Genomic DNA, 21,886 nt, shown 5'->3' with positions numbered 1-21,886 from the left:
ACTCTGTTAGTGACATATCCAGAAAAGCCTAGGAGTTTCTCTGTGGAGAAAATTACTGTCTCATAGACCTAAGGGCTATCTGTACGGATATTTGGTCCTTTTTAGCTCTTGATCTCTGATATCTGGGAGTATAGAAGCCCTTAGGATAGTTGTGTATTTAGGATTTTTTTAATCAGCTGAATATTTGGGTTTTTTTCTGCCTTCAGCTTTATCTGGTAATATCTTGTATTTGTACTTGAAAAACATGAATAGGAGCTTCTGGTGTAATCCATCTATGAATGGTTTTGGGTAGCTGTTGGCTTTTTTTCCTTCTTATTTTCTACTCTGAACTAAACAGTCCCACACTTCAATTGTGTGAATATGCCTTGATACCGCTTAATATTCTGGTCCATCTGTGTGGGTTTTTTTCTCTGCTTTGTACTATTTCACTAGTGAAATGAAAAGAATAAAATAGATTACCTGAAGTATGGGTTTCTTTCCCTTTCTAACATAACTTTATGGGTTTTTTTGTTTCATTCCTTATTTCTCCAGACATCATATTTACTTAATTTGCTACTACACACTAATCCAGAGGTTTTCTGATACCTGTTAACATGGTTTCATGTTTATTTTACTTTTTTTTAAAGCAACGGGTTTTACTTTACTTTTTAAAATAATTTTTAAAATCATTAAGATGCAGGAAAATATATAGTTGATGCACCTTTCACAGTGGCTTATTGCTACTTCTTCAATTCAAATGGTGTTCAAAGCCATATACAGTACATCATGCCTACCTTATGAATATGATGGCAATCTATCATTGCAAAGACTACTACAGAGTAGTTGTATTGACACTAACATTGAAGTAGGGCATGAAAAAACTATATGTAGCAAGAATTAGTTTTATATAAATTTATGATTATGGCAAAGGAAAGATGAGGGTAACTTTCTGACTCAAGCAGGATTAATATATTAGCTAAATGTGAGCAAGTTCGGCCTAGGATCATGGAGCATAGCCAACTGAGAGCTGCTCTGGACATTTTTGTGTAGTAAATTTTCTTTTTCATTTTTAGTCATGTGAGAAGTCTTTGAAAGTCTTCAGGCACTTTTTTTAGGAAATCCAGAAGCCAAGAAGCACATTTCAGTCCTCATTGTGAGAGAAATGCATTCAGATAATCTTCTTACTAGCATGTATCATTGATTTGGTGAAGTCCTGATATTGGTGGACGAGTGCCAACTTACCATTGACACTTCATTTTTGGATGCACTCAAAGGAAAAGTTTTTCGTTGTATTCTTCTTTCTGACAGGTGTCCTTGTGGATTTGGGCCTAGAAGACAATGGAACGGCATATCAGAGAGCCGAGAAATACGTGGTTCGGCTAGACAATGAGATTCAAACAAAATTTGAAGTTTTCATGAGACGAGTGAAGCAGAATCCCTATACATTGTTTGTGCTGGTTCATGACAATGCCCACGTGGATTTAACAAGGTAGCTGCTTCAATCTACCAAAGGAAAACCATCCTCTCCTAGTATCTTTCAGTTAGGTTTTTCAAAAGACTTAGTGACACCCGATGCTTTCTCTAGGCCTCAGGCATTCTGTGCCTCAAAATCAGAAGTTATCTTTTTTGTTTGCCCATGATATTTGTTAATAAATTATTTCAGTTGAAGATACGTGAGACTAGTTTCAGATTTTTGGATCTCTAGTAAGACTGTTTGTAGGGATATGTGCTATGGTACTGAAGTCCAGCAAAAAGGGCTGAAATTTGCAGCTTTCTTTGCTCTCCTTGTCTTTTTTTCCTACTCCCCTCCTTTTTCTTGACTCAAACCCAAATGTCTTCCACATTCACAATCCACTCATGTTTTAATTAATCTTTTTATCTTTGATGCTAGTGTTGTTTTAATATAAGAAGTCTTACAGATATTTAACTCTTTTCATCATCTGAAAAATGCCCTAGCTACTGTAAGAAAAGGATTTTAAAAACCAGCTGTGTTGAATTTGGTTAGTGTTAGGTCTGAACAGAACAGCACATACACACATGTGCAGAAACATTTCTTCACAACTCTACTATGGAAAAAGAAAGAAATAAGTAAAGCTAATTAGTCTGCTCTTCTTCCATGAGTAAATTGAGGAGAGTAATCTCAATGTGATTTAGACATGGTGTGTAAGGCTGTGGGATTATTTGAATATCAGAGTTGTAATAAAATACTTTCCTTGAAGGACAGCTGAAAATAGACAAAAGCCACATTCTTCCTACCTTATCCCCTGCAACACATTTTTATTACTGTCTTTGCTGTACACTGAATTTGGAATTCCTGAATATTCTGGACACTAAGGTAATTGCAGGAGACAGAAATCAGAACATCAGGAGAATATCAGGTTCCCCAGTCTTTTAGGCTAGAAAATCCACTAGATTTTGTAAAATTTTTACGGTCTCCTAACCCCACAGCTCATGGAATAGTTTATCAGTGAGAGGGGTTTCATCAGCTTTGGCTTATTTTTTGTTTCTTCCTTCTGATGTTCTTTTAAATTGGCACACTAATTCACCTTCTCACTGTCAGAAAATTTTGGTCCTCTATTTAGGTTTTTTCCCCCCCATTGCCTGAGTTTACCCACAGAAAACACTTAAATGGTTCTGACGTCTTTCACCCTTCCAAGGAGGTTTTTGAGCTGTCATTCTCAGTGCCATGGTCATTTGGAGATTTTTCTGCAGGAGGAGAGTAATCCATTGAATCTCAGGATGTCAGTAAGGCAATTCTTTGCATTCTTATTTCTGCAGTGCCATTTCAAGTTCCCTGTCACATGGTGAGCCTAGTCATGGTCTGGCTGATAGAGTTATTAATTGCAGGGAGGTCCTTGAAGCATTCAACCTCCTTGTTCTTCAGGTCAGCTCTTTTCCTTATGCCTTGCAAACGCAGCAGTCCAGGATCAGCTCTAGCAATGAGGTACATTGGATACAATTTGACACTGTGGTAAGTGTTTAATTGTTAATTTTAACTGTGAATTTTAATGTGGACTTCACACCTAACATAATCTAGCAGATGTGTATTAAAGAAAAATATTGGAACGGAGCTCTTTCTCAGTTGGAGTTTGTTCTCTCAGGCTCCAAGTGCACAGCCATAGGATGCTGATGGTAGAGGTCACATTGACATTTAGGCCCAGGAACTACACATTTTTCTTTGTCCAGTCATGTAATATGAGAAATTACTTTCTACGCTCTGCTCAGACAAAGCTATGTAGACATGCCATAAAGCTCTGGAGCTGGCCTTCGTTTTCAAGCAGTCTGACTTTTGACTGGAAGTTATATGTCGCATAGCCTGTCAAGTCAGTTCATTACTTCTCTGGTACTAACAAAAGTTGTGTACTAGGTTAATAAGTTATGGTGCAGTAGATCCTATATTAATGCAGAGAAGAGGTGGGAAAGGCCTGTTGGACATTCTGCACCATTAGCTTTTATTCACCATTTCAGCCAGCTGATTTTCTCCTATTCCTTGTTTGGTATATTTATAGCAAGTTTGACTTTACTGTGTTGAGTGGACCATTGGTTTCTGTAAAATGTCTTAAAGTGGTAGCTGTAAAAGAATAGTTGAAGTCAAACAAACAGAATAGTGGAAATGGGAGAGTGAATGAATATTCAACGTTTGCTTTTTGGTTGATTGTTAACATCGGCCATTGTGGTGACCTTCTGTAAAATGGCCTAGACAATTTTTTTTCCCAAAATTAAAAAATCAACACCATTCAGTTTTACAATTAAAAAAATAACTCACAAAAAAAGGGGAGACTGTATGTGATTACTTACGTTCCTATTGATTACTGGTGATGTCAAGATAGCCAAGAAGAATTTTGGAAATTAATAATCCTTCTGTTTTCAGGTTCTGCTTTAAATAGAAATGAGATAATGGTTGTCAGTACATACCAAGTCAGAGACATGGAGTCAGAAAATAATTAGCAGGATTCTAGAAACCCCCTGCAATCACACAATATAGGAGATATATTGAAAAATTTGCAAGGACCTACACCTGTCTTTCCTAGCTGTAGACAAATAATAAGTTAAGTAAGAAACAATGTACATATTATTGTATTCTTTGAAACAAACAAATAGCATCGCTGAGGGAGAATGAATGAAAAGAAAGGATACTTTGCTTTGGAAAACACTTTCCGCTTATTTTTTAAATGACAAAAGAAAACCAAATTGGTTCCAGTTTTCCTTATGTTTTTGCTATCTCTGTATGGAACAGGATGAAACAGCAAGTGAAGACAAGCTGTACTTTGGTCTGAATGAATACAGCAAATCCCTCCAATGGGGAGTCACAAGTCCCCTTCTGAGATGTGATGAAACCTTTGAAAAAATGGTCAACACACTTTTAGAAAGGTAAATAGTAACATGGGAGCTTGGGATTCTGCTTAACTGAGATTTTAAGCCAACTTTCACAGAATCACAGGTTGGAAGGGACCTCAGGGATCATCTAGTCCAACCTTTCTAGGAAGAGCGCAGTCTAGACAAGATGGCCCAGCTCCCTGTCCAGACGACTCTTGAAAGTGTCCAATGTGGCCGAGTCAACCACTTCCCTGGGGAGATTATTCCAATGGTTGACTCTCCTCACCATGAAAAATTTCCCTCTCATGTCCAATCAGAATCTCCCCAAGAGCAACTTGTGTCCATTGCCCCTTGTCCTCTCCATGTGACTCCTTGTGAAAAGGGAGTCTCCATCTTCTTTGTAGCTGCCCCTTAAGTACTGGTACAAATAATATGGTCAGTTAATCTTAATAGGTCAGTTATTTAAGATTCTCCTAGTCTTTCTGACCAAGTCCAAAGGAAGAGATACTGGTACCTGTTGCTCTCTTTCTGCTCTTCAAACGTGGATGGAGAAAAGGATGAAGGATTAATGCATCTGCAAGTATTGCCCTGATGTGGGGCTAGGATAAGACTAGAAACTGATGGGAGGTGAAGCTTTACCTTGGAGCCAGAATATACTTTTGCATCACAGTTTATTGGTTTAGCCTCTCTTTCGAGAAACTGGTTTATTCCATCTGGGTGGGTGAGCCATACAAGCTTAGAAGTCCAAAAACATTGCAGGCGTTTTGGTATTATAAGAAAGGGTCCGTTTGTTTTAGTATCAGAAATACAGTTGTCACTTTTATGGAAGGAAGAGTAAAAGGTATTTTAAAACTGTATTGATTTAATGACAGACTTATGGTATACAGAGCGAGCTACTGTACCTACTGGTTAAATCAGACATAAAACTTTATTCAAATGGATCCCATATCATCTATTAAATTACTCAAGAAAGAGACCAGAGAAATTTGGAACTTTTAGTTGTTTTAGTCATTTGGACTGCTGTGGCGCAGCACTAGCACTCAAGGCATAATAGTGTAGGTTTTTTCTGCATTATGATGGCAAGTGAACTTGTGGGCAATGTCTAGAAATGCAGTGCTTTTTTGCTTGAGTAGGTTTTAATCTTTTTTTTTTTCTTAGCATTTTACTTTGTGAGTTCATATCTGTTGTCACAGCAAATAGCTGTAATGAGAGAGAGAGAAAGAAACATTGGCTATGTAAGTTAAAGGGCAAAATGGAAGTTCAGATTTGGTTCAGAATCCCCATTGATAAGTCTAACTTTCTGGTGAGTGGGTGAGATGTGTGAAATTATTAAGTACTTCATAAGAAGCAGTGACGACCTCCAAGTTTGTAAAAGGAAAAAGCTTGTGGACAGCATAGCAATTATTAGCCTGTGCTATGGATCTGAGATGATCTGTATCTCCATACAGTTAAAGATCTTTAGCTGAAATTTTGGGCCAAAGGAAGATAACAGAAGTTTATAATTCCTGTTACTTGCACACAGGACTTGGCTGTTTACCTTCTGCATTTGACCACGTTATATTAGTTTGCTTAAACCACAGTTAGATTTTGTGCAAAATTATTGTCCATGAAAATCAAAGGCTACAGAAAAACCAGTCACTTCTTTACCACATGGTCCTGTTTTTTGGCTAATTTTCAGACATTGCTGTGATTTTTGCATGTGCTAACGCAGAACTGTATCTCCTTGAAGGTACCCCCGGCTGCACAGCATGGTGATTCGCTGCTACCTTCTCATTCAGCAGTATTCCCAAGCTCTGATGGCTCTCACGACCATGGCCTCACTGAGAGATCACAGCACACCTGAAACGCTCAGTATAATGGATGACCTTATCACTTCTCCAGGAAAGGATAAGAATGGCTGTGGCCACATGCTCGTCATTAGGGTGCCATCTGTGCAGCTAGCCATGCTGGCCAAGGAGAGGTTACAAGAAGTAAGAGACAAGTTAGGTCTGCAGTATCGTTTTGAGATCCTCCTTGGGAATCCTGCTTCAGAGCTTACTGTCGCGAAACACTTTGTGACACGGTTGAAGGTTAGCAGAAACGAAATATTTCTTTGCATGCCTGTTGCAGTCACCTCACTGTCGCACCTGTTCTGTGTTCATTCTCACATGTTTATAGGTTAAATATTCTACAGGAAAAGAGTGCATGTTCTGTGTCTGTCTCCATGGAAGTTTCCTGTACTTTTGATGAGCGTAAATGATTTAGAAACTTGGAAGAAAATTGAATTGTTACTGGCCCATGAAGTCAAACACTGGATGTTATCTCTCTTGTTAAAGTTGAACAACAACATGAGTCAGATAGGTTTTGTCTCTGAATCTCAGAAAGCAGAGCTCCGATCTCCTTAGGCAAACTAATTCTTTTCACCAACTTATCTGTCTAGTGTATCTGTTGTTTGCTGTGTCCATCCATCTTCTGCTCTTCTGATAACTGGTATTCTGTTTGTCATAGACTTCTTTTCTTAAACCACTGCAAGCTGAAAGCCTCTTCTGCACAGCATGTATGCACCAAGCTAAACTTTTGCATTGATTTATAAGAGCATGGTTCAACTAGCCAAGCCCAATTCCTGAATTAACCTCACTGTGTTAAACAAAGGGAAACGCATGGCCTGCCTTAGGTACCAGCCTGAAAGTAATACTGATTATCTGCCCTGATCCTTGCTCTAAGTCTCACAGATAGATTAATTTTATGTTTCTACTGTGAGTTGTACAGTGTATTCAAAACTACACAGAAAAGGAATTAATTTTGTGAGTCTTTCTTAAAGAGCTTGCCTACAACCATAAGCAGATAAAATGTCCTTTAAAACAACTACCACCTCTGCTTCTCAAACCATGTCTGCAGCAGGAGAGGGAACAGAGGAAGGCAATAGTCATAAGGGAGAAAACCACGTGTGAGATAGATAGCAGCTCTGTGCTGCTGGGTTGTTTTTTTTTTTTGCTAGGCAGTAATTCCAACCTTAAATCATTCTGGAGTGTGAGTCCTGTGAGGGCTTCTTTATGGCCCTCTGCCGTAAAGGGTTGCAGTCCTTACACGTTGCTGGCACAGCCTGTGAGGCCTTTGGTGCAGATCAGGATTGAGTGTGAAAGCTGTTGCAGGTGAATATCCATGTAGCTATTGATCTGGAATAGAAGAATTTGATCAGGCAGAGAAGGAAAAAGCTTCTAAATAATTCTTTTTCCTCTCCCCCACAACCTAATATGCTTTTTTGGAGTAAACAAAGATGTAGGATTCTGGACTTGTTCCTTTCCTTGCAGGTGACTAGAAAAAACCCACTCAATTCTGAAACATGCACATGAAGGGAGTGAGGAGAAGAATTAAATTGGCTAAAATAAGCCTGTAGTGTCTTTTTTAGGTGGGTTATCCTGGTGGTGCTCAAGAATGATGAAGGTCACCTGTGAGTCTTGTGGGCTGCTGTACCTGCTAGTCTGGCACCTGGGATAACACGGGGTGTCCGAAATGGTGTGAGCATATGTTTCAGCAGCTGATTCCCATTATAAAATTTATCAGCCATGCTACCATTGAGTCTAGTTCATTGCAGGCAATTTTGATATCATCTCTGTGCTGCTTGGCTTGTCTCTTGATGTTAGATGGAGTACTGAAGCTGGAGGACTAGACCAACCCCGGAGCTGATCGCTGCCTGCTTCCAGTACGAGCACCCAGGCCCTTTTTTCGGGGGGGAGTGAGGGAGTGGGGTGGGCGGGGAGCAATATGAGGCTGCCGAGTGCTTTCTGGTGAGGCTCGAAATGCTGGTCTCACCAATAACTGCTGTTGGTTGCAGGGAGGATGAGACTTCATTCTGGCCTTTTTCAGGTGAGGGAGGGGAACTTCATAGCTGTTAGTGAGCTCAGTTGGAAAGTTTGATTTAACTTAGTCTCTGCCTAAGAGGGTGTTAGCAGCGTGTGTGGTGCTGCAGCAGGGCAAGGAGGGTGGGCAGCTGTCTCTGCAGTGCTGGTAGCTGGGCTGTTCCCCTCTCTGTCAGACCAGCCCTCTGGCCAGACAGACAGGTCAGTCCTCTCCATCAGGGAGTCAGGCTTCCAGGGGGATGGTACAGCTAGAGGTACAGAATGAAAGAAGAGATGGAAATAATTTAGATAACTATTTTGTTGACCAGGCATGCTGTCATGGCATACCCTTTAAGTGTACTGTCATTTGGGAGGCATTCAGAAGTGAGGAGCCCAGAAGGCCGTAGTTCTCTGCCCCTCCTGAGTAAGATGGTCAAGGAATACATCTTCTATATGCAAGTTTACAGCTCAAAGCTCCAGCCACTCAGGCTTCTTTTTAAGTCTTTAGGCTGGCAGAAAGAAAATCAGCCTTGTATATGTCTTCCCCTATTTAATTTTCTAGCCATGCACTTTCACAGAAACTTCTGTCACTGGAGAGGCAGGATGACATACAGCCAGACTAACCCTGCTGAGCCAGAAAGTATCTCTCTGCTGCCAAGGCTGCTGTACTGAGCCAGTAGATGTTGTTTAGGTAGTTGGAGAGATAATTTTTTTCTGTGAACATGTTATACAGAGGATTCTGAAGTCACTAGGGGAAAGAAATCAGGACTGGGGAAAGAGAATAGAGCCATAGTGGAGAAGGGGAATATTACTCAAAATTGTGCTAAGAAAAAAATAATCACAGGTTTTTTCCAGTGGAAATTTTCAAAAGGTCAAGCGGCATGCTGAGTCACTGATCTGCTAGTGAGTCTTCCTTTTCAATCCCCTTCATCTGCTTGAGAAGATTACTCATAAAACATGGCCTTTCTGGGGAGGAGAAAGTGTGAGGAGAGAACAGGTCAAGGGTACATGTTGAGACTTGAAGAACCAAGAGGGAATTCAAGATAGGCTTCTTCTTGCAAGGTATGGTTTCCACAAAGCTTGCATAAGTCTCTTTGCTCTGTCAAGAGAGCTGTGTCTCATCGTCTTGCACATCTGTGCTGAGCAGAGTAATATATATATATTATTTTTATATATATTATTTTTAATGGGAAGTTTGAATTGTTGGGCTTGCTATCATACCTCAGCAAAGTGGATTCTGTGCCTCAGCTAGATAAGAATCTTCTCCAGAACTGATTTTGTCCATTATTAATAAGAAACAAGGAAGAACTTTTTCCAGCAGGGTGATATGCTGTAGCTCAAATACTTGATTATTCTGTAACCATTAGGGCTTAATTTCCTTGTCTGGAGAGACCTTGTTGTCTGATCAGCATGGAAATGTGAAGTCTCTGGGTTATATGTAAGGAGCTTCTCTGCTGATCTCCTGTCTTGCCTGGGCAGTGATCTAACAGGCTGTGCCATCAGTTTTCCTGGCAGTACCCATAATGTATTGACTGGAATGGCTGGGTAAGAACCTGCATTTTTGCATTTCAGCTTTGTAATACAATTTAAGTGTTTGTAGAGATAGACTAGCTTGTTTCCTTTATAAGTGAGAGTCTCGGAGTCTTTCAGCTTTACTTCCTTTTAACAGTTGCTGTAGGGTGCCCATGCAGGTCTTGATCAAATACTGTCTGTATCATCTGGAAGTCTGAACACTGTGCAACACAGCAAGAAAGATACTGTTGCTCAAGATAGATCAATGTTTTTAGGAGGCTGCATCCAACGCAGAAAACACAAATGGGCTCAGCCAGGTTCATTAAGCTCTGCTGAACCAAGGGACTGAAGGGTGCAAGGTAGTGGGACTAATGTTACAAGCCTTTCCAGAGTTAATGGAAAATAGTACAGTTTTATGGTCCTGGGCCTTGCTAGACTAGGTAAGCAGTCCTTTCTTGTGGGGTTACCTCCAGTGAAAGGGATTATTTTTTCCTTCATATAATCTTTCATTATATAGAATAATTAAGCAAATATTTGAGGATCATTGAATCATTTTTGTACCCCACTTGAAGGTCTTACTTTAGCTTTACCTTAATTTCAAAGAACTTTTATCTGCGCCAGCTTGAAATTGAAGGCATCAACTGCATTTTTCTCAGACAGACCACACTAATACAACACCAGGTGTATGTTTCCAGCACTTAATAACATATGCTATGCATACTTTTTCTGTGCATTTAATGCTTGGCTAACCCTTTGCTATCAGAAAAAATGCACGCCTCTCTACCTAAGGTGTCCTTCCTGTTGGCTGTCAGGTAAGCAAACTCTGTATCCAAAGAAAAAGCAGGAAGTGGGAAAAAAAACAGATGAAGTTTTAGAAGGTGTCATTTAAATGTGACTGAAAGTTTCTTTGTTCACAGGCTTGGAGGGGAAATGAGCAGGATGACTGGATCCCTCGCACCTATCAGGATTTGGAAGGTCTACCTTGCATTGTTATTCTAACTGGCAAGGACCCTCTAGGAGAAACTTTCCCCAGGTGCTGTTACTAGGCTTGCAATATGGTTGTTCTGTAACGTGTTTAGATAAGCTGGGGGGTGGATAAGTGGTCTGATACCATCTGGCTATTTTTTCCACACAAAAAATATAGTATTTTAAGCTTTGTTTGAGAACAGTTTAAGATTTTGGAAACTGTGGCTTGTGAAAAGTAAAGTTACTGTACCACGTGGGTCAATGAATGTCTATGCAAAGTACAAAGGAGCATAACTTTAAGTGCTGAATGTTTTAAAATAGTTTTATATTTACGTACTAATAAAATTGCTCATGAATATTTAATAAGTAATTAAAGATAAGGACTATTCTTCAAAGTCAGAGAAAACAAAACTTTCTTATGTTGGGTTTTGTAGGTCATTGAAATACTGTGACCTTCGACTAATTGACTCCAGCTACTTAACTCGGACTGCATTAGAGCAAGAAGTAGGCCTGGCATGCTGCTATGTCTCGAAGGAGGCAATTCGAGGGCCTATTGTAGCTCTTGACCTTAGTGAGAAGGAGCATGAGAAGGCTAATGGTAGTGAGAATGACTCTGATGAGCTGTTGATAGATTTGGACCGACCCCAGAGTAATAGCAGTGCTGTCACTGGAACCTCAGGTCAGTTATTCTGCCGTTGCTCTGAAAAACAAGTCTTCATTCCTATGTCATTGGAATTTGAATGCAAACATTGAGATGTTTAGTCAAATGTGGGTTGCTTAGCTGTATCCTGCTGCAAGCTAGGCAACGAAATGTTAGTAGCAGATTCTTTCCACAGTGAGCCATTTTCCTGTGTACAGCTAAAAGGGGGTGGTGTTGCAATGGGAGGATGGTTATGCCATAGAAGGGTCCCTTCTGATTTTTATTTTTAAACTTACATTTCACATTTGTTGCTAGTTTTGTCCAGTGGATCCTGAAAAAAATCTTAAAAATCAAAGTAGAAATGGATGGTATAAAATTTTAGGAATAGAAAAATGCTCTGTAACTGTGGGGGTAGCTATGCGTGAGGATGCATATTCACCACCTTGCTGAGACCAGCAGAATGGCTGGGTCTTGCCCTACCTCTTCAGGCTTCGATGGAGCCTCATCTCCCACCAAGCCTTCCCTTCCTGGCATTCCTCAGCCACTTCTGGATCCTTCCCTTTGTTTCCCTATGAGTTTTAAATATTAAGACAGCTGAACTCGTCCTTTTGCCATACACCAGATCTTCCCATACACTAACTAAACCTGACTGGTATGGACGAGGGAGCATAGCCCAGTTCACATTAAAGTTACAGTGAAATGAATGCTCTGTTCTCCATAGGAAGGAAGAGCAAATCAATCTATGTATACGCTGGTGTGTTATAGTTGAATTCCAGAAGGTTGTACCATCAAATTTCAAATCCCAGATGGGAAATGACAGGTAACAGACAGAGGTTGAGGTTGGGACGCTTGTGTTTGGACTCTGAACCCTAGCAGAAGTGCTGTTGCCTCTCCAGCAAGAGGGACAGGTGGATGTCAATGATTTCCTTTTAAACGGTGAAACACTGACCTAAGCCACAGCGGCGCTCATTGAACAGAAGTTTTTTGTACTTTCGGATTGTCCCATAGATCAAATGAGTTCATGATTTTCTTATGTCAGCCGGTATCTCTTCATTGCCTGCTCTTTGTTTTCTCAGGTTCCCTGGCGGACAACGGCGTGAGCTCCTCAAGTGCCGCTGCAGACAAATCTCAGAAGCAAGCACCATCGCTTAACTTTCAGACTGTGGCGCACAGTTCAGTAGATGAGGGAACTTATCCCAGTTTGACAGCCGGAGAGACCCTGAAACAAGAATGCGACTCCCTGGGTAACCAGATGGCAAGCAGCACCACTTCGAAGCTATCATCGCTGTCTTCGGTCTCCCAGACGTTTCGGTGGCCTGCCCATTCAGCCAAAGACAGCAAGGCCCTCCGTGCTGCGCTGCCACGCATCGTCATCCTGTCAAAAGCTGCCTACTGTCTCCTGAGCTCGCAGAAAAGTGGGAATTTGCCATCTTCCTCTTCCCTCCTGCCTCATGCTGACGTGTCTTGGCTGAGCTCTCTGAGGCCTCTGCTTCACAAGGGCATGAACAGTGAAGAGCAGTCTCTCTACTACAGGCAGTGGACGACAGCCCGACAGCACCACGCGGACTTCAGCAATCAGGGTGAGACGTCTGGCTCGAGGAGTTTTCACCCCAGGCGGCTGCTTTTGACAGGACCACCGCAAGTAAGAGAAAAGTTCCTTCCTCTTGACTTATTAGCAGGATGAGGACTGATGATGAGGACGGCCGATTGTACTGTAAAGGCCCCCTGCAAGGTTGCAAGCAGTGATGTGTTTTGAGGTCAAAAATCAGTCAAATTTTAAGGTTAAGTCCATGCTGGAAGTGGTGAGGAGAGGAAGGGTGGTGCTGTATGTCATGATTTAGCCTAAATGAAACGCATGTGGGTGGCACTGGGCATAAAATTGCCATGAGCATATCAACAGAGAAGCAGTTGTCAGTGCCGATCTCCCTGTATACAAAAGTGATACAGGCTGTGGGCCAGGTTTTGCTCACAGATCAATTTTGTAATACTATTCAGCATAATGGGGATTACTGCATCTTGTTATGTTTTTAGGCACAGCTAGAATGGGGTAAGCCCAAAGGCATTTGTCTGAAACATATCCTTCCTTCTTATTAGTCTGAGTTGGGATTTGGACTTTTTTCCATCTCTGGCTCAGGTGGGAAAGACTGGCTCATACTTGCAGTTCCTAAGGATTCTCTTCCGCATGCTGATCCGGTTGCTGGAAGTAGATGTGTATGATGAAGAGGAGATTAATGCCAGTAAGTATTTAGTAGTCATTCTTAATATACATTTTAAAGAGCCTCTGTTATATATTATTCAGCAGTGACAAATTTTTAGGCTTGTGGAAAGACTATAAATTACACCTACCACTTGTGTCCATTAGTGTGTAGCTAGACTTACTGTAGGTGTCTGCATATATTTAAAGATAGATGAATAAAAATGTAAATTTTATATTGAGCTTAGCTGAGAGATATTAAATGTATTTTGGATTGATGTATTTGGGTAGCACTAAAATGAAAGTGAACACAAAACTGTAAATGGGCAATATCTGCTGTGTTGTCTCTCCTTGCTTGTTTTTAAGCACTGGCCACATTTAAGTAGACAAGATATTTACTATTTATGTTTAGTTATAAATTAGGTACCAGTTTTCAGTTAAGACTGTCTTCTGTCTGCAGTTCACAGATGATATGCTGAGGAAAAAGGGGAGGGGGAGCTTCTTTGGATTTGCATTAATTTGTCAGATCTCATAGATCCATTAATGGCTGTGGCAGGACTTCGCCTTGAGATGCACAAGCTCTTAAAAATGAGTACTCTTCAGGGTGTTCTTCACAATTCTGTAGTCTCATAGTGAAGATAACTCCATGGCCCATAAATCTCATGACCATTAGACTGGCATCTGGAAAATGTAGTTGTTGTCAAACCTTTGAAAAGACTAATATGTATTTCTGCTCAGAAAGTGCTATTAAATGAAAAAAAGAAGGACTTTGATTTGGAGCTTTGGGGCTGTTATTCTCTCATTATTTGAACTGAAGTACCCCAGAAACTAAGGATGAAATACCAAAATGTAAGAGAAGTTCTGCGTCATGCCGTCTGGCCTGTTGTGGTCACAGCAACATGTTACACCCCTGCCAGGAATGCGTGGAACTCCATCAGAAGAGCAGTTCAGCTTTGTTTGGGGTTTCTGGGGTTTTTTGCTCCCACTGCTTCCCTTGGAATGCTTTTCCAGAGCCCTAGTGTTCTGATGATTGAAAATATTTTTTTATTCTCCAACCCAGAGTTGTTCCTGTCCCAACTATAAACATTCTCTTTGGGAGAAAAGAAAATATTAGTTTAAATTAAAATACTTTTTTTCTTCTTTGATATTTGCTTGTAGTCAGGCAGCAATCTTACCCTCTCTTAGCAGTCATCTAGGTAGCCTGGGTCTTCTTACAGGATCCTCACAAATGACAGGCTCTTTATTCTCCTTATCGGTTTAGTAGCTCTTGCCTGTACACCTACTTTCAACTTATCCTTCTGGTACATGGGTGACCAGAACTGAATGTGGTATTCTGCAGGATGTTTAACCAGTCCACTGTACAACAGCTCATGTATTCCCCTGCCTCCACTGAAAGCCCCATGATTGATGAAACCTATGATGGCACTTGTCTTTTCCATTCTCCCATTTCAGTGGCACTGATAAGTAGCTTGTACTCCTGGGTTCCTCTGCAACTCAGTCATTTCCAACTGAGATGCTCCCAGCCTGCTGCAGAAATGCTTGTTATTAGTCCTTGAGTGTACATATGACTCGTATTTTTTCTGTTAAATATCACGCAGTTTCTGTTGTTACAGTTGTCAAAGGCATTGAATTCTTTCTTTGATTCATTCTTCATATTGATAATGACTCTTCGTGTGTCGTGGTTTAACTCCATCTGGCTGCTAAGTGCCCCACAGCCACTCTCTCACTCCCTCCCGGTGGGATGGGGGAGAGAACAGGAAGAGTAAAAGTGAGAAAACTCATGGGTTGGGATAAAGACAGTTTAATAGGTACAGCAAAAGTCACACACCCAAGCAAAGCAAAATGAGGAACTCATTCATTTCTTCCCATGGGCAGGCAGGAGTTCAGCCACCTCCAGGAAAGCAGGGCTCCATCACGCGTAACGGTTACTTGGAAAGACAAACACCATCACTCCCAACATCCCCCTCTTCCATCTTCTTCCCCCGGCTTTATGTGCTGAGCATGGCATCCTATGGTGTGGGGTATCCCTCTGGTCAGTTGGGGTCAGCTGTCTCAGCTGTGCCCCCTCCCAGCTCCCTGTGCACCCCCAGCCCACTCACTGGTGGAGTGGGGTGAGAGGCAGAAAAGGCCTTGACTCTGTGTAAGCCCTGCTTAGCAGTAACAAAAACATCCCTCTGTTATCATCACTGCATCCAGCACAAATCCAAAAGACAGCCCCGTACTAGCTACTGTGAAGAAAATTGACTCTATCCCAGCCAAAACCAGCGCAGTGTGTCACCAGCAAACTTAAGCTGATTTTTTTTTTTACTTGGTGACATTAGCGAAAATATTAAACAGTAGGCACCTCTACTGATCTTTTAACTTCACTGGTAATCTCTGTCTGCCTTAATGCTTATGATGTTATATGCTGCCATCTTCTGTTTAATCAACTTGTTCAATATACAGACCATTCACTGTCTCCATTTTCTTCAGCTGTATCTTCAGCTGTATTAATAATTTGTCATATAGTATCATATCAAATACTTAAGTGCAGAAGGATAAGATGCATTTCGTTCCCTTTGTTTAGACAAATAGATATGGCATAGCTGTATAATGAAAGTAACACAGGATTTATTTGGTCAACTATGTTGCATTTCATTACATTTTTCATTTGATCAATCTTTAATTATTTTCTTCACCCTCCCAAAGGTTTGAATATTGCCAAACACAATGTAATGGACCCAGAGCTCCGTAGATTACTGTATCTCCTCTTAAACGGTGATAATATATGCACTATGCTTGCACTGAAATCAAGGTCATGCCTGGTCTCACATACCTGTTCTTTCAGAAAACTGGCATGGAGATTATTCTTTCTCTCTGTTTTGAGTGTGTATCAAGCTTTTAGAGTCTTGTTACCCTCTTGGCTTACAGTAAACCTTTTTTTCCTTGAAAACATTATCGTCAAAGTAAAAAGAAAAAAAATTAATTTATATAATTGAGGTGATATAGCAAAGGAAATTATTTGCTTTCATGCACTTTTCTGAGGTCTACCCCAGCTTGACATTTGGCAAAGCTTATTTTATCTCACATTTGTTGACATTTAAGATGAAATTTCATTTGCTGTTGAGCTCATGGACTTTGTTCATTCTTAGCGTCCTTTTTGATGTAGCCCCTCCGAAGCCCCTTCCTCCAGGTGTTTTTACTTTGTTTGGTGTGCTGGTTACTGGTTGTTTGGCAACTGTGATTCCAAGAAGTCCCAGTCTCACTCATAGGCAAGTCCCTGTTTTTCTCAGGCCAGCTGACTGACAGAGCCGTCTCTCTCAGGGTTTGTTGGTATAGACAAACTAATACACCTGACTGACAGCATATGTTAATTTGAGCATGACGCCATGCCAGTGAGATTAATGGCCTCTAAGCTGCTGCTGGCTCACATCCTATTGGGTCAGCCTGGGTAGGGTGAGCCTGGGCTTGTCCATAGACCCTGCCTTTGTTTCATCTGAGTTTGCTTTTCTGAAATCAATAAACTCAGTTACTCAGTTACACTACTTTTGTGTGTCCTTCCATCTCATTTTAAACTGAATTGACTCACGTTCAAGCTGCAGTCCAGGGTTGTTGTCTTTGGCCAGTGCTTTCTAATATTCCTGTTACTTACACTTGGATTTCTACCTTAGGCTTTCCTCTGTTGGATCAAAGCAATGAAGTTCCAGTTGATCCTTTCTGGCCACATCCCATTCTCTAGCAGGAGTGTGTCTTTTACTGCCTTTATCATGAGCCATCAGCTACTAGTTCATAAATTCATACCACCTCTTTCTCCTTGCTTTCATCCTTCTGCCTTTGGGTACTTTTGCTTCTCGTTTACCGAATGCTCCTCATTTTCTGTACTAAAGACAGAACCACAGAGAGGCTCCAGACTCCACCTGTATTTGCTGCACAGATAGGACTGTTCATTTGAGCATTTTCTGCATAAACCAGAGTGAATTATGCCTCAGCAGCTTGATGAGGAGCAGAGCAGAAAGATACCTGTGAGGCTCCTTTGCTTGTATAAATTTTCCAAGGAACTGCCATTTCTTTGAAATGGCTTTGTGTGGATAATAATTTCAATTTTGGTAATATTCATGACATTCAGAGAGGTCTCTTTTTGTGTGTGTGTGCACCTGAGTGAGATCCTGTGCAACTGTAAATCAGCAAACATCACGTAGACACCATTCAGTGGGTATCTGCTTACCTGAAGTGTGTTCTTGCAGGTCACACAGAGAACAATGAAATTACTCAGTCTAGCAATGACCATTGGCCGGATATTGAGATCTTCAGCAAAATGTCTTTTGACCTGAATGTACATGACCCCAAGTATAGAACTATAAGTCCCGTATACACGGAACAACTGTCACGAGTGAAACAAGGTAAGTAGAGATTTTTAGGACTACTTTCTTACAAAGAATCAGGTTTTATTGGTTTGATTGAACCACATGAGCTCAAAAGAGGCTTGAATCTCCAAAATGAAATGAAACAAAAAAATGTGTGTGTTCTTTACAATTCTTACTGGAATCACAGTTTTTGTTTTTAACATTAATAAAATTTCTGTTTTCTTTGTGCACAGAAACAAGCAAAGAAACAAAACCAGAGGAACCTAAGAAAAGGGAGACCGTGTCCATGATGTTGACTAAATACGCAGCTTACAATACATTCCATCACTGTGAGCAGTGCCATCAGTATATGGACATTAATCCTGCTGCACAGGTTGGTGTCAAGGTCCAAGGGTAAACTGCATCCTTGATTTTTCTGTGGTCTCTCCAGGCATACCGCTCTGGTCTCAGAACTCATGCTTTCACCTTCCCTGAGATGGAATTGTTTAATTCTTCCATTCTCAGGGGAGATATTGAGCTACAGACCCTGGAGCATCAACTGTGTCTGCTGCGTTCTGCATGAGCAGTTCTCCTCTTCAGCTGCCTCTGACAAAGGGTGAATATTGTGTCTAGTTGTCTCAAGCCAAAGCATTATTCAGCCTGCCAGAGGGTTCTCAGTCTCTTGTGAGAGAGGACTGTAAAATCAGGAGAGATGCTTCTCTTACCTAAATGCCAGCCATCCACACCTGTGATGGGAGACTGGAAGGCCTATTTCTTCCTCCCTTTGTATGTAACTGTGCATGCTTCTCAGCAGTAGTTTATGAGTCACTAGACAAAAATGATAATTTTTAACTGTTTAGTTAAAAAACTTTTGATACCTAAAACATTAAACACTTCTGCTCGCAGGAGACTGTCAGGTAAGGTTGTTCCTGGCTCAGACATTATTCTTTAACCACCACCAATAGTTTATGTGGAGGTTTCTTATCTCAAATCATTCTTCCCTTGCATGCTAACCTTTTCCAGCAACTTGCTATTAACCTAACACAGCATAGACACACTGACCTGGCAATGTACAATGCCAGTTACCTCAGGGCAGCACCACCAGCTCTGATTTAAACCTCGTGCTTCGTTAAGTACATTGACACAAGCAAATCCTCCCAAAAGACATCTGTTGCTCCCTCCACTTATCTTTGTGCATGTGGTCAAACATGACGACTAGTAATAAGTATTAATATATACTTTTATGTGCAAGTGTGAGTTGTGTTTATAGAGTTATGATATTTGAACTGAGACAAATTACACATCCAAAGGGGAGTCATTGGATAGCAGGCATAATGAAGGGAGAGAGATTCTTCAGTGCTTTAAGAGAACCTATGTAAAGCCCCTTTCATTTTTCATTTTTCATCTTTACTAGGCTAATTATTTCAGTTCTTTGGTAAAGGTTATAGAAAGATGACTGCTAAGAGTAAATTATTTGACCTTGTAGTAAGACAGACACTTCTGTAGGATGAAATCTTATCAGAGACATAAGGCACTTCGTATACACTTACACGGTTCAGTGAAGCGCTGTACAAACTTAAGCTCCCCCAAATTCTTCACAGCCTCATTAATGGCGTGGCCTGCCTTGGTTACCTAGCTGCTTAGAAGAGTATTGCCACAGAAGAAACACCATACTAATGCAGCCATGCTGCTGCTGAGGTGTCTGAATGGCAGTGCATTCTGCTGTGGAGGCGCACCCACATGCTACACTGTTCTTTGAATGTTTGGGGAAAACTTATTTGGACAGTTTTTTTTCCTAGTATATACATTTTTTCACTTCTTATAAATATTGGAGAATAATTTCCAGCTCAAATGGACTTGAGAAGAGTCCAGCTGGGCCAAAGATCATTACTGGTACAGAAAGCCAATTGTTTTAATAGCAAGGCAAGTAACATGCCTAAGTAACGTGGCTTATGGTGGAGGAAAATGAGAATATGCTAGAGTTAACTTCAGTAACTGAAAGAGGATGTTTTGGATGCTCTTCTCTGGTGCCTTCCAGTATTGTGACTGCAAGAGCAGGTTACCATATACTCCTTATGGGTTACCTGCTTGCAAATCTTTTTTCCACTTTTTTTGTTGTGCACAGATATCTGACTCCACTCTGCATGCATTCACGTTTTCATCCTCAATGCTGGGAGAAGAGGTTCAACTGCATTTTATAATTCCCAAGTCCAAAGAGAGCCATTTTGTCTTCAGCAAGCAGGGAAAACATCTAGAAAGCATGCGTCTCCCACTCGTTTCTGACAAGGTGCGTGTGCTGCTCTTATCCTTCTGCTGACTACATATGCTGAATGCAGTCAACCTGACATACATTTGCAAATCGGTGGTTGGCTGGGGTTTTTTTTTCTGTTTTCTTTTTGTTTTAAAATCTTCTGCATAATTCTTGCCTGACTGTTCTAAGAACTGGAGTTTTTGAGGGCAGTCATCCCTTCTTGCATTCCTAGTGTCCAATTCAGATGTGTTGCAATGATCAATAATCTTAAAATCCAGTATAAGCAATAAATAAAAATCTGTATCAGGAATAACTTGCTTTTTACCTAATGTTGCCAAAATGTCTTCTGTTCCAGCAGAATTTGAATGCAGTCAAGAGTCCTATCTTCACTCCATCAAGTGGGCGTCATGAACATGGCCTCTTGAACCTCTACCATGCCATGGAAGGCATCAGCCACCTTCACCTCCTTGTGGTGAAGGAGTATGAAATGCCGCTCTACCGTAAATACTGGCCCAACCACATCATGCTAGTCCTGCCAGGCATGTTCAACAACGCTGGCGTGGGTAAGAGACACCACCAATGCATTGCTGTGAAGCTATCAAAATCCATGTTGGGCAGTATGGATCATGTTGTGGAAGAAAACATTGCGGCAGCTCCTCACATTCGTGCCGTGATAATAGCAGCAATATCTGCAAAATACAATGATGTGTAAGAAGTTCTGGAAGGGATGTGGCACATATGTTTGTATTGATCACCGCCTTCTTAATTTAAAAATCTGATGTTTTATAGGCCAGATACACTCATTTTACTCAGCCCTGCCATGTGAGTGTTCATTCTAGACAATTTATACATGATTTTTCAAATTGCATCTTCTTTAGTTAGCTGAAGCTAAATATTAACTGCAGCTAAACAATGGGGGCTTGAGCTTCAGACTTCATTTTCATGGATGCTGAGTTTTTCCTGCAAGAAGTTTTAAGTAGCTTCAGTTTTAGAATCTCAGCCCCTTCTTGCTCCAAGTTACCTCATTAATGCCCACAAATCATGTTCTGCAGAGCCTCTTAAAAGGTCCAGTCTTCTTGGTATCAGCCTTTTAGATTTACTTACACTGAAAAAGGGACGTACTGATTTCTTTTTAAACTGAGATGTTATGAGCACTAAGTTCATAAAGGGTAATGACTGCAGATGTCCATGTAGCCTTTCTCTGGGAAGAGAGCGTGATAAAGTCTAATAAAAATCTCTGTGTGTCTTCTTTATGGTATTTTCTCAGGTGCTGCCAGGTTTCTTATTAAGGAACTTTCCTACCACAATCTTGAACTGGAACGAAACCGCTTGGAGGAACTGGGAGTCAAGCGCCAGTGCGTCTGGCCGTTCATCGTGGTCATGGACGACTCCTGCGTCTTGTGGAATATGCACAGCGTCCAAGAACAGTCGAGGTCAGTAACCACCCAGCGCTGGGGTCCCTGCACTGATCCAGCACAGACAGCAGCACACCTGCGACTTAGGCTCATCTCTAGCATCTGACAGGGTATAAAGACCAGACAACTGGGAAAGTTGGGCAGCTGGGGCTGCTGGTAACGTACTTGAAATATTGCTAAGCCGAAGCAGCTTTCAGCAGTGACTTTGATGTAATAACACCAGGCTGCCTGTCCAAAGGGCCTCACAGAGGTCATTACTCACTCGATTACTATTCAGATAGCCCAGAAACTGTGCATTGGACATTAGATATATTGTCTAAAATGCAAAAGATCAGCCTTTTCACTCAGAGCATTAGGAAGGCTGTAGATTTGTCTTGTTGGCCACCAACGTCCAACCTCCTGCTGTTGAACACTTCCACCTGGCTCTACCCTTACATCCGTGTCCCACAGTCAGTTCTATCAACAAACCTCT

The 21,886-nt window shown here is 41.1% G+C and overlaps 1 protein-coding gene across 11 annotated transcripts in view; it reads left to right on the top strand.

Moving 5' to 3' along the window:
- GREB1L (GREB1 like retinoic acid receptor coactivator) overlaps positions 1–21,886 on the top strand; it is a 140,663-nt gene that overhangs the window by 111,836 nt on the left and 6,941 nt on the right. For 9 of the 11 annotated variants that reach the window (XM_064442898.1, XM_064442902.1, XM_064442900.1 and 6 more), the window contains 13 exons: positions 1,288–1,468; positions 2,758–2,950; positions 4,217–4,350; positions 6,026–6,365; positions 10,544–10,659; positions 11,027–11,271; positions 12,309–12,874; positions 13,367–13,469; positions 17,650–17,805; positions 18,003–18,142; positions 19,874–20,035; positions 20,355–20,562; positions 21,267–21,432. In XM_064442898.1, the coding sequence (XP_064298968.1) occupies positions 1,288–1,468; positions 2,758–2,950; positions 4,217–4,350; positions 6,026–6,365; positions 10,544–10,659; positions 11,027–11,271; positions 12,309–12,874; positions 13,367–13,469; positions 17,650–17,805; positions 18,003–18,142; positions 19,874–20,035; positions 20,355–20,562; positions 21,267–21,432 (2,710 nt within the window). The remainder of the gene's footprint in view (positions 1–1,287; positions 1,469–2,757; positions 2,951–4,216; positions 4,351–6,025; positions 6,366–10,543; positions 10,660–11,026; positions 11,272–12,308; positions 12,875–13,366; positions 13,470–17,649; positions 17,806–18,002; positions 18,143–19,873; positions 20,036–20,354; positions 20,563–21,266; positions 21,433–21,886) is intronic. The other 2 variants (XM_064442904.1, XM_064442899.1) reach the window with 1 other exon arrangement.

This window comes from Phalacrocorax carbo, chromosome 2 (assembly GCF_963921805.1).
Source record: "Phalacrocorax carbo chromosome 2, bPhaCar2.1, whole genome shotgun sequence".
Lineage (NCBI taxonomy): Eukaryota > Metazoa > Chordata > Aves > Suliformes > Phalacrocoracidae > Phalacrocorax > Phalacrocorax carbo.
Note: the sequence above shows the minus strand (reverse complement) of the source record. Positions and strands in the feature narration are given on the sequence as shown.